Consider the following 13,237-nt stretch of genomic DNA (forward strand, 5'->3'; position numbering starts at 1 on the left):
TAAGGCTTGGAGAGAATCTAAGGCATGGTCTGCACCTAAAACACAAGTCGACCTAGCTACATTGCTAAGGGCAAAATTGAAAAATTTCATTTTCACAGTTAAGCCGACTTAAGCCCCACTATATACACCGCTAGATTGACAGAAGTCTTTGACTTAGTTACCACGTCTCAAGGGGGATGGATTTATGACAGCGATGGAAGAATACCACTGTAGCGTTTTTATTGTAGACATTCCCTAAGTAACAGCGAGATTGACAGACATAATTTGCACTGCCTCAGACCCTAGAATTTCATATGCCTTTGATCTGTTTCCTTGTAGGCCTATTCATTGATCATAGTTTAGATGATTCAAAGATTATAGATAAAATAGTACTGCCACTTTTGAGATTGGCACATACCTTCTAGCACATTCATTGTCTGAGGTACCATTCCTAAACTTTACTAGGTATAAGGACTTGCAGGAGATGCATTAGCATTCAAAATGAAGACTGGAATTTTTTGCCTCTTTCTCCCCCACCCCCTGGCACCAGTTCAGGAAAGCACTGAAACATGTACTTGAATCCCATTGACTTCAATAAGACTTAGCACATGCTGGAGTGCTCTCCTGAATTGGGGCCCTTTCTTTTCAGTGTTCTGTAGCTAGTATTCTTTTGTGGGCAAAAATTCCCCTGAATCCTTTGCAGTGGGCACAGTAATATTTCAAAGTACATATTATGGCAGTCAGTTCAAGGGGTTTGGGGCCATACTGGAGACTAAGCAGTACTGTCAGTATAAATCTGCATGAGATGGGATACTTTTATGAAATGTGGCAAAGAGGCAATCGAATTTCATAAGTGAAGGAGCGTGATTTGAGGCTGGCCTATTGCCACTTGTGACGGTGACAATTCCCATACTATTCTGGCATCTCCTTACATGTGTTACCCTGAGTAGCTTCCTAGCAAGTCTATGCTTGCTGCAGCTTTCTGTTGAATATGTCACCCGATTTGAGTGGTCTGATTTAGGTCTTTGATGCTGTTAGCTTTATTTTAAAAAGTTACTTATATTTAATTGCATTACTCCTAAACACAGGACAAGGCCTGTCTCAGGACTGTTCTTGTCTGGATTTTGGCATTTTTTGGATACTCCTGTTAAAACAATACTGCCCCTACATTGCATCAAAATTTTAAAAAACAAAGATCCTTCAGACTATATTACAAGGGCTGCTTCCTAGTTTAATTTCTGTGTCTGCTTTCCCCTTTGTCTTAGGCAGTCAGTGTAATCTTTGCCTCTATTAAGTTCATAGTCATATGATTTTGTCTTGTCTGAAATGCTGAGATCTGATGGCCCAAGCATTTTTTCTTCACTTTGTAATCAGAGGAGAATGCATTTGTCTGTGAAAAAAATGTATCACTTCAGTTACACAATCGTACTAGCATGAAAGGTATTTGCTAAAAGGTAGAAGATGAAATGTGGGTGAAAGGCAGTAAGTTATTTAACATGACAATTGCTGCAAACCTAACTTGCTCTCTTTGGTGAGTGTGTGTATATTATTTCCCCTTGTATATACCTGACAGAATAATCAATGTCACATGAAAAGATTTTTTCCCCCATTCTGCACTTAACCTTCATTACAGTGTTTATGCAAGTCCTTGGGATTTTGTTTAATTTCTATGGTTCTGACTTTTTAAACAGTAAAAAGAAATATTTTAGAGCGTGCATTTGATTGATACTTTCCCTCCTATAATTAATGAATACCTTAGGATTATTCTGCTTTGGTATTGACCAGATATGTCTTTTCACCTTTCTGGAATATTTTACAAGGACAGTGGCAGGTGCAAGGAATTGCCCACTTCAGCAGTGCTTTGACATACTTGATCTGTTTCTCCTTCCCTCAGGAAAAGCTTTGCCAGCAGAAGTACAATGTCTCCTGCATAATGATCATGCCCCAATATCAAAGGCAAGGATTTGGAAGGTTTCTCATTGATTTCAGTAAGTGAAGTGCTTTATTTACATTCATGATCCACAGAGCTGATGGTGTTATGGGAAACAGTAACATATAAAACTTTATTTAACCTGCTTTGTTGTTTTTATCAATAGATAATGGGATTTCTATTTATATTTACATAGGGCAGAAAAGCTCCCTGAAGTGAAAAACTTACTGCTGCTCTATTATTGTACTCTAGGAAATTGAGAATAGATCTCTCTGCAGTAATATTAGCTCACAAAGCTATTACACTGAATGAATGTCTAAATTACATTCCATTTTGCGCTGCTCATTAGTACAAAAAGAGGCAATTATTTGTGATTAAAGCTAAAGAAGGTGTTAGTCCAAGGCATTCTCCACTTTCTATATTTTTTTTAACTTGTAATATATTTTTAGCGGAACAATTCTTATGAAAAGAACATATTATTTCAATATTTCTTTAAAAAAAATTTAAAAAGCCAGGGAGAGAGAGAGAGGAATTTCATTACCTACCTTCTCTAGTGAAAATTCTGCTCTTTGTAGCAAATATATAAACTGGTATTCATGGTTGTATCCTTGCTTGCTGCTTTATTATGCAAATCTGTACATCTGACCTGTTTGAAAAGCCTAAGGATAATTTAAACATACCCGTGTATCACCCAAAACCCCTCAATTTGAAATCACAATAAAATTGAAAACAAAATTCTGTAGGTAAATGTTCCAGTTAAATGCCTTCTGTGCTTTTGAATCTGACTTTGTAATGTCATTTAGAGAGAGGATAGAGAAGCTGGGTTAGCATATGTGAGGAAATGGGAAATTGAGATTTCACTATGATTTTAAAGCATTGTAAGAGTACATGGCACCATAGGCAGTTAAGATAATAGGTAGAGCCCCATGTTTTTGGCAAATACTCAAATTTGGAGAGGCGGGTGGGCCAAACTTGAGTGGCAATGCCACCCGTGTGTTGCAACACCCAGAGCGGGGAGCTGGGCCCAGCCCTGCAGGAGGACAGCTGCTGCTGCAGTGTGAGTGTAGGGCTGATGCATTCTGCAGCACCCTCCTCCTTCCCCCCAGAGCCTCCCACCCCAGGGGCAGGACCCAACCCCCTCTTACAATGGGCTTCCCACAAGGAGACAAACTTCCCAAAAAATAAAACGAAGAATTTATAAATAAAAAAATTCACAGGCTTCTAGCAATATGGTTCCTGCCTCAAAGGGGCATGCAAGTGGATTAACATACAAATATAACACATTATGGTATAACAGCAGGACTAAGACAATAGCTTATGACTAAAGAGTTTTGATACTCTGTCTTGCAACATTCTACGCAGCATGACCACACTGCTTTTAAAAAACATTAGGATTAATAAAAATACTATGTCTATAGTGCCTTTCATCCAATAGCTTTACAAACAATTAAGCTTCACAACACCCCAGTGAGATAGATACGGATCACTTCATCCACCATTGAAAGGCAGCCACCAGTGGAGTGGAACACAACAGCTGTCTAACTGTGCGGTTAGATTATATCACATTTTAGGGCAGGAAGTGAAGAATACCATATACTATTAGAACAGCAGGGGGAATTTAGGAGGATAGTCACTTGAGTTTGAATTTGGCTCAGGCATGAGGATTAACACCTCTGCTCTGATGAAAAGGGATGTTGAACTTTTAATGACCACAGGTGGTCAGAACCTCAGTTTTGTGCCTTATCTGAAAGACCACACATACAGTAAAACACCCACATCCTCGAATAACACCATGCTAGATTTTTGATTTAGTACTGATACAAAGAGCAGAGTGACCCCTACTGAATTGCCAACACCACTTTAAAACTTAGGTGTTCCTTGGCACGGCCCAGCCATGCTTAGCTTGGTGAGATCTAGCTGGATAACAGCACAAGGGAGTGTTGTCTCATTTAATTCAGTCCAGGAGGGAGTGACAGGCACAGGAACTCAATGCACTATACATCTTACAGGATCTCTCTTCCACCTGCCTCCTCTCCCATCCCTTATACTTTCCTGCATTTGTTAATCTGAAGGTACCAGTGGGGCTTTGGAGGTAGCTCTGCTGAAGTCTGTGTTCCAATTCTCTTTCTGTAAAGAGCCTGCAGTACATCAGAGCCCTGGATTTGTCCTCATTCTCAGAGATGATTTAGGGCAGTGGTTCCCAAACTTGTTCCGCCATTTGTGCAGGGAAAGCCCCTGGCAGGCTGGGCTGGTTTGTTTACCTGCCGCGTCCGCAGGTTCAGCCGATCACAGCTCCCAGTGGCTGCGGTTCGCTGCTCCAGACCAATGGGGGTTGCTGTGAAACGTACTGTTTCACAACTAGCCAGAGCGGAGTGGCCCAATTAACATTCTGCTGAGTAGGGTCAAATTAACCCCCACCTTCCTGGCATATCAGCACAAAATGACAGTCAAAGTTTAGAATATTAAAAGAAGCATTTACCTGAAACATTGGTCTGCAGAATGTTTCATTCTAATGTGATTTTTGCAAAGTGGTTGTAAGTTTGACATAGTGATTAATACTAAAAAGTCTTAATTTACCACATTGTCACACTGTAGTATTTCCCTCTACTTGAAACAGGAAATAATTGTTGTATCTCTGTTTTTGTGAAGTGATAATTGATAATATCTGTTGATTTCATAAAGACAGCCAGCAGAGTTTGTAGCCCAAAATAATCAAAATCGAGCTCACTGAATCATGCTGTTGAGAAACAGCTGCACCGCTTTGCAGTTTAGAGACATATCAGATACTTATCTCAAAACAATGAGCAGATTACTGCTTACAAACAGCAGAAGTGCCTCTCTTTCATGGCTCATGATTATCATTTTATAAAAATTAACATTGCACATATAACTTTCTGTTTATATTTGCCCTAGCTTCTGTTGAGGTGACCCTTTTTTGGGGGGGTTAAACTTTCTAAGGAGAAAGTCAGTCACTGGGCTACTTTCATTTTAGTAGCACTTTACTATAATTGGTTGATTGCATCCTATTAGTTTTTTTTTAAATACATGATTATCATGTATAGTTTGAATTGTGCAGCATCTGATGTCTGGCAGACGTTTTAATTAGGCTGTGTCTCCACTGCCCCGCAGTTCCGACTACAGGGGCATATAAATAGCAGGGCGCTCCTAAGGGATGTGCTGTAACTTCCCCATGTAGACCCTAGAGGTGCAAAGTAAAAGGTTCCTTGTTCCCAGTAATGTAGTCCTGTTGGAAGAGGACTTCGTTAACATGTATTGGGAACCTTTTGATTTGTGCCCACAGCACACACCCGGGGGAGTTAGAGCATATCACTTTGGTGCACACTGCTAGTCACACTTCTTTTGTCCAAACTGCACGGTGGTATAGCCAAGCCCTTAGATTTCGTGGAGCAAGTTTGTCCTTAGAGAAAGTTCAGGTTGATTTTCGGCATGTGACGCCCAAGGGAAAATCTCTTAGGTTTTTACTACAAAAATAAATAAATAAAAGTATATAAAGGATACATATTTCTCTTTTTACTGTCTGTCCCTTTCTTCTCAACATCTGTTAACATACAGCTGGCTATGTGTAAGTAACCTATTTGTACGGCTATTCCATGTTGCATTTTTCAGTTAGATTACCTGGAATAAACTGCTTCTGGAGTGAGGGGGGATAGGAGCTGAAATTACTATTGTTTCTAAACCTGATTAGAACTATTAGTATAATACTATGTTCAAGCTCCTTGGTTCCCACAAACAAAAAGAATATTGTGAATTCTCTTGAGTGAAAAAGTATGTTTTGAAGAAAAGCAGACCAAATTATGAAGGAGGAAGAAGTTTGTATATTAAGACAATTAAATGGCATGGATGAAAATTGATTATGCCTTCAGCCAACGTCTCTTTTCACATGCCTTACTGTATGTGACAACTAAGTTCAATGGAAATGTTCTGTAACACCACCTTATGCACTTTGTCCATTCTGGTTTTTGAAAATCTGGTAAGATGTATGTTTATAGAATAATGGTCTGTTTCTTGACTGCAGTGGTTTTGGTGGGGCCCAGGCAATGCAACATCCAGTTCCAAATTATTTGTTGAGATTGAAGAACTGCTCATATATAAACCCAGATTTGGTTTGACTTTCTTTAATTCGCTTACTCTAAAATTAACTTCACATATTCTAAAAGTAAGAGTTTTGGACAATATTATTAGCTATGAAGAAGATTCAGGTGACTGTTTATTGCATCCAGTATACTTTACTAAATATTCCGATATTACATTATATTACGGGTGTTAGTTTCCACACAGTGTTTTTTCACTTGTATTTGGAATAACTCTAACAACATTACTCATTATTCCAACTTGTGCCATTAGAAAAATATCAGTTTACAAATACAGTATTGTTACTCATTTGTCAGATGCTATTTTGTCTTGGGAAAACCCATGACCAAAATTTTCAAAATAGGATAGTTAAAGTTAGGCTTCAAAATCCAAATTTAGAAAACTAATTTTTCAGAGGCAATGATCATGTTAACTCCCCATGATTTCTTTGAAAGCTGTTGGTGCTCAGTACTTACAAAAAATGGGCTACTTTTATTTAGGTGCCTAGCTTTAAACACCAGTGTTTCAAAATTTGGCCCAATAAATACTGATTTTTGTGTCAACGTAGGTGTTGATTTTGTCCCTGGATTGTGATGGTGTCCTATTCTATTGGGTTAGGGTGATTTGTCTCTTTAGATCACATTGTGTGTTCTAGAGAATTGGAAGAGGTGTGTTTGGTGTGGTAGTAAGTGAAGGCAGGTTAATTTGGTAGCTTTAAGCGGTTCCTGAAAGAAAGAGCAAATCCTGAATATGCCTGGGGCAGGAGCTTCCTTCTTCCTTTCTTTATATATATATATATATATATATATATATATATATATATATATATATATATATATATATATATATATATACCCATGTGGCGGTGCAAACCTTTATAACCATCCCTCCAACCTGAAGGAACACATATATATAAGGGAGCTCCTGCCCCATAGACATTCAGGACTTAATCTTTCTTTCTTTCTTTTTTTTTAACCTATAAAAGTGAAAACTACACGTGTTCCTTCAGGTTGGAGGGATGGTTATAAAGGTTTGCACCGCCACATGGGTATACGTGGGGTGATGGTAAATTAAGCTCTTGCACCAAGCCATCACATAAGCCAAAGGCATTATTTAACTTATGTGCTTCTAACAGTCTTTCTGATTCCTGTATGAATCAGTGTTCAGTGAGACTTTCTAGTCCTACACCCTTTCTGTTGTCTGGTCCCTGGTCATTTTCATTTCTGCTTTTCTAATCAGGTTGCGCTCCCTGCACCATATGCATTCTTTTCAATGTTCCTGTTAAGATATAGTTATGTTCTGCAACCATACCACTTCTGCTGCAAAACCACGCTGCATAGTGGTTAGTCGATATTCGGGGCCTGACCAGGTTGTCTCTATTAGGAGGAGAAATGGATGATGCAAATCAAGTATTTCTTTTGTGCAGTCCTGTTTATATACGAAGAATGTACACAAAGACATGTTTCCCTGAATCTGCTAGAAACAAACAGCAGGCAGTTTCCTTCCTTAGAGATCCAAGTCTGCCTTTCCAGCAAGTATTGTGCCCATTAGAAGCTATGTATCTTGGCTTCCTCCCAGGGCTACTCTCATCACTGCTCCTCTCAGTTTCTCCTGGCTTTCTGAAGCTTCCCGCTTCTCTCATACATAAACGCACATAGCTGCAACCATTCAGTCCCCAAGCCCTCTGTGTTTTACAACTGGTCCCAGGAAAATTCATCAGCCCATGTGGCGTAGCTAGTGATCAGCCTTGCCATGCAGCCCATTGCTTTGGGTATTGCTTCATATTATTAAATGTGTTTAATTGTTCCTCCCCATCTATCCTGAAAAAGGTGCCTTACACACACATCAGTTTTAACAAGGCAATTGTGTGCAGATCAGACCACTTGATGGCAGCCAATAACACCTTCCAGCAGAACACTAAATTAAGCAGGACTTGGCTGAGTCAGTACTTGAATGGGCGACCTCCAGGTACAATCCCAGCTGGTTCATGAGGTGATAATGGTTTAGTAGGTGGTATTCTTCTGTCTGAGTTAGACCTCAACCTTGTTCCACAATGCTGTAATGCTATCGATTAGACTTAGAGCAGATGCTCTGTTTATGTACATTACAAATCCCATGCCATTTCCTACATAATCTGGTTAAATTTTAACTTGATTTATTATTTGATTGCCTAAAAACAAAAAACCACAATTTTTCAGCTGATTACAATGAACTTCCTTCAAACTGTTATACGATGGTGTCCACTGTTAAACTATTACAGGATGGCAGGTGCAGGGCTGGATTAAGGCTCTTTGTTGGGGTTGCTGGGCTGTAAGGGTTGGGGATAAAAAACGGTTACTCACCTTTTGTAACTGTTGTTCTTCGAGATGTGTTGCTCGTATCCATTCCAATTAGGTGTGCGTGCCGCATGCACGGCTGTTGGAAACTTTTCCCTTAGCAGCATCCGTCGGGTTGGCAGTGGAGCCCCCTGGAGTGGCGCCTCCATGGCGCTCAATATATGACCCTGCCAACCCGGCGCGCCCTCAGTTCCTTCTTGCCAGCTACTCTGATAGAGGGGAAGGGGAGTGGGTTTGGAATGGATGTGAGCAACACATCTCGAAGAACAACAGTTACAAAGGCAAGTAAGCATTTTTTCTTCTTTGAGTGATTGCTCATATTGATTCCAATTAGATGACTCCCAAGCCTTTCCTAGGCAGTGGGGTTGGAGTGAAGGAGTGCAGATTGTAGCACCACTCTACCGAAAGCTGCGTCGTCTTTGGCATAGAATCATAGAATATCAGGGTTGGAAGGGACCTCAGAAGATCATCTAGTCTAACCCCCTGCTCAAAGCAGGACCAATCCCCAGATAGATTTTTGCCCCAGATCCCTAAATGGTCCCTTCAAGGATTGAACTCAAAACCCTTGGTTTAGCAGGCCAGTGCGCAAGCATGCTGGATGATGGTGTAGTGCCATGTGAAGGTATGCACCGAGGACAGAGTTGCCGCCCTGCATACGTTTTGGATAGGCACCTAGGCCAGGAATGCCGCTCACGAGGCCTGGGCCCTAGTGGAGTGTGCGGTGAGAGCTGGGATCACCATCTGCTCATAGCAAGTGCAGATGCAGGACGTGATCCAGGAGGATATTCTCTGAGAGGAGACCGGGAAGCCTTTCATCCTGTCTGCCACCACAACAAAGATCTGGATCAATTTTCTGAATGGCTTAGTGCATTAGATGTAGAAAGCCAGGGCTCTGCAGACATCAAGGGAATGCAGCCGCTGTTCCCGGGGACCAGCATGAGGTTTCGGGTAAAAGACGGGCAGGAAAATGTCCTGGCTGGTTTGACAGTTCGACACCACCTTGGGGAGGAAGGCCGGGTGCAGTCTGGATTGCACCGTATCCCTGTGGAAGACAGTATAAGGCGGCTCCGAGGTGAGGGCCTTCAGCTTTGAGATGCTTCTCGCAGATGTAATGGCGACCAAGAAAGCTGTCTTCCAGGAAAGATATAGGAGGAAGTATGTTGCCAGAGGTTCGAACGGGGAGCCCCATGAGCCTCAAAAGGACCAGGTTAAGATCTCAGGCAGGGATAGGCTGGCAGACCTGTGGGTATAGACGGTCTAAGCCTTTGAGAAAGTGACCAACCATAGGGTTGGTGAAGACAGCGGCTAGACACGCCCGGGTGGAAGGCTGAGATGGCGGCGAGGTGAACCCCTATGGAAGACACTGCCAGGCGTTGCTGTTTCAGGTGCAGGTGATACTCCAAAATGAGGGGTACCGGCAGCTGGAGAGGGAATGTGCAGCACTGGCCACACCAACACAAAAATCTCTTCCACTTCGCCAGATACGTGGCTCTAGTGGAGGACTTCCTGCTGTGTAGCAGGACCTGTCTTACTTGGTTTGAACACAGAAGCTCCTTGGGCCATGCAGCTTCCAAGCCGTGAGGTGGAGGGACTGGAGGTCGGGATGGCAGAGGCGACTATGGTTCTGAGTGAGTAGGTCAGGGAGGAGAGGCAATGTGACCGGTATGTCCACTGACAGCTCCAGCAGCATGGTGTACTAGTGCTGGTGAGGCCATGCTGGAGCTATCAGAATCACCTTTCCCCCTCCCTGTGGATTTTGAGCAGGACTTTGTGCATGAGAGGGAACAGAGGAAAGGCGTAGAGCAGGCAACCTGTCCAGGGTAGCAGGAGTGTATCCATGAGGGAGTCCAGGCTGCAATCCTGGAAGGAGCAGAACCCTGGGCACTTTCTGTTGCTTCGGGTGGCAAACAGGTCAACCTGGGGAAACCCCCACCTTTGGAAGATGTGGTGCACAACATCTGGCCGGAGAGACCACTCATGCAAATTGAAGGACCTGCTGAGGTGGTCTGCCAGCATGTTCTGGATCCCTGGAAGAAAGAATGTGACCAGGTGAATGGAGGGGGCTATGCAGAACTCCCACAGTCGAATGGCTTCTTGGCAGAGGGGGGAGGGATGGGCTCCCCCTTGCTTGTTGATGTAAAACATGGCTGTGATATTGTCCATTAGAACTGCTACGCAGCGACCTTGCAGTTGGGCCTGTAAGGTTTGGCAAGCAAGGCACAGTGCCATCAGCTCCCAGGTGTTGATATGGAGGGAGAGCTTGGACTGAGACCACAGGCCTTGAGTCTGAAGGGTTCCCAGATCTGCGCCCCACCCCAGAGCTGATGCGTCGGTGACCAGGGACAAGGAAGGCTGGGGGCAGTGGAAGAGGACTCCCCCCACACACCACTTGGGCGTCGAGCCACCAGTGGAGAGAGGCGAGGACCTGCCCTAGTACAGTGACCACTGAATTTAAGTTGTCATGCCCTGGGCGGTAGACCGAGGTGAGCCATGGTTGCAGCAGCCTGAGCTGGAGCCTGGCATGCCGGGTCACGTATGTGCACGAAGCCATGTGGCCGAGGAGACTCATACACCCTCATGCTGTCAAGGCTGGGAATTGCTGAAGGCCTTGAATGATGTCCATGATAGCCCGGAAGCAGGAGTCTGGTAGGAGGGCCTGTGCCTTAACAGAGTCCAGCAGCGCCCCGATGAATTCTATCCTCTGGGTTGGTTCTAGGGTCGATTTTCTCCACATTGAGGAGGAGACCCAGCCCTTCGAACGTATGCCTGACCAAGTGCAGTTGGGACTGCACCCGCTCTCTGGTGCGGCCCCAAAGCAACCAGTCATTGAAGTAGAGATACACTTGCACCTGCCGTCGATGGAGGAAGGCAGCCACGACTGACATACACTTGTGGGGTTGTTGAAAGGCCGAATGGAAGGGATGTAACCTGGTAATGTTCGCAGTTGACAGCGAAGCGCAGGAAGCACCTGTGCACCAGATGAATTGCTATGGGGAAGTATGCGTCCTTCATGTCGAGGGCGGCATACCAGTCTCCAGGATCCAAGGAAGGGATAATGGTGCGAAGGGAGACCATGCGGAACTTCAACTTTACCATGAATTTGTTGAGCCCGTGTAGGTCCAGAATGCGCTGGAGGCCCTCTTTGGCCTTGGGGATTAGGAAATATCGGGAGTAGAACCCCTTGCCCCATAGGTCCCGTGGAACCTGCTCTACCACACCCATGGCGAGGAGTGCCCGAACCTCCTGAATAAGGAGTTATTCATGAGAGGGGTCCCTGAAGAGGGACGGGGAAGTGGAATGGAAGGGCAGGTAAGAGCAGAATTGGAGAGAGTATCCTGCTTTCACCATGCGAAGGACCCAGTGGTCTGAGGTTATTTGGGACCACGCACGGTGGAAGTGGGATAAATGATTCAAAAAGAGCAGAGTAGGATCCGGGGGGTAAGTCTGTACGCCGTCCTCGGGCGTCCCTTCAAAAGGCCTGCTTGGAATCCGACGATGGTTTGGTCAGGCCCTGGCCTTGTCCAGACAGGGAGTTGGAGGCCTTCCATCTGCCATTCCGCCCCCGTCGCCTGTAAAAGTCCTGCCTCCGCTGAGGAGGGTAGGAGCGCTGTTGCGGCTGCTGGGGCTTGAAGTGTCTCCACTGGGTTGCTGGGGTAAGCATACCCAGGGACTTCATGGTCGCCCTCGAGTTCTTAACGCTATGCAGCCTAGAGTCAGTCTGCTCCGCGAACAGGCCCTCCCCGTCAAAGGGCAGATCCTGGAGTGTCTGCTGAACCTCAGGAGGCAGGCCAGAGGCTTGCAAACAAGAGGTGCGCCTCATGGCAATCCCAGAGGACAAGGTACGCGTGGCTGAGTCTGCAGCATCCAGTGAGGCATGCAAAGAGGTCCGTGCCACCGTCTTGCCACCATCAATAAGGGCCCCAAACTCTTCTCTGGACTCAGGTGGCACAAGCTCCTTGAACTTCAGCATGGAGTTCCAGGAGTTAAAGTTGTAGCCGCTCAGGAGTGTCTGCTGATTAGCAATCTGAGCTGGAGCCCCCCCGTGGAGTATACCTTTGGCGTCCTTAGACTTGGGCTCTGGTACCTGCTGCCCGTGCCTCTCCTTCTCATTCATGGCCGCAACCACCAGCGAGCAGGGTAGTCGTACCCCTTCGAGAGTACAAAGTATTTGCGTTTGACTCCCTTGACCATGGGAATGGAGACTGCCAGATGGTTTTAGCATTGGCCTGAATGGTCTTGATGAGGGGCAGGCTACCCTTGTCGGACCTTCCGGGACCAAATATCCACTACCGGGTCCTCTGATTTCACCCCTTCCTCGGCCTGCAGACCCAAGTTGCACGCCACCCTGTGCAGGAGGTCTTGGTGGGCGCAGATGTTTATGGGGGGTGACCTGGAGATGGAGGTGCCTGCCATGGCATCAGAGGAGGAGGACCAAGAGGCCAAATAGGGAGACGGTCATCTCGAACTCCCTGTTCCACAGGGGCTTGATGCCGTGCATCGCTGACCATAGATCCAGGCTCAGGAACCGGAGCTGGCAGGGGTCCCGAGCTGGGGAGGGGGCACGACATCTCCTCCTCATCCTGAGGAGTGGACTGACTGGCCAAGACTTCTGGCACGCTTGTTTCAGAGCTTGCCCAATGGAGCCGATGGTGCCGACAGATGGATCAATACCAGCTTGCCTTGAGATAGTGCCATCCACTGAGGCACCGGAGCCTTGATGTGGAGCAGAGGAGACCCTGGTGCCGTCATGACAATGAGGTCCCTCGCAGCTGCAAAGGTGTCCGTGGTGGACAGCAGCTGAACTTCCACAACGCTGCGGGGCGGGGAGTCCAGCGGCACCGGACTCAGTGGCTCCCCCAGTGAGGCTGAAGTCAACAGTGCCACGTCCATGACCTTTGCT

General features: G+C 45.3%; 1 protein-coding gene across 1 annotated transcript in view; it reads left to right on the forward strand.

Annotated features, from left to right (window-relative positions):
- KAT6B (lysine acetyltransferase 6B) overlaps nucleotides 1–13,237 on the forward strand; it is a 199,787-nt gene that overhangs the window by 140,527 nt on the left and 46,023 nt on the right. Inside the window, exon 12 of the mRNA XM_045023514.1 lies at nucleotides 1,874–1,967. Coding sequence (XP_044879449.1) covers nucleotides 1,874–1,967 — 94 coding nt within the window. The remainder of the gene's footprint in view (nucleotides 1–1,873; nucleotides 1,968–13,237) is intronic.

Source organism: Mauremys mutica, chromosome 7 (genome assembly GCF_020497125.1).
Source record: "Mauremys mutica isolate MM-2020 ecotype Southern chromosome 7, ASM2049712v1, whole genome shotgun sequence".
NCBI lineage: Eukaryota > Metazoa > Chordata > Testudines > Geoemydidae > Mauremys > Mauremys mutica.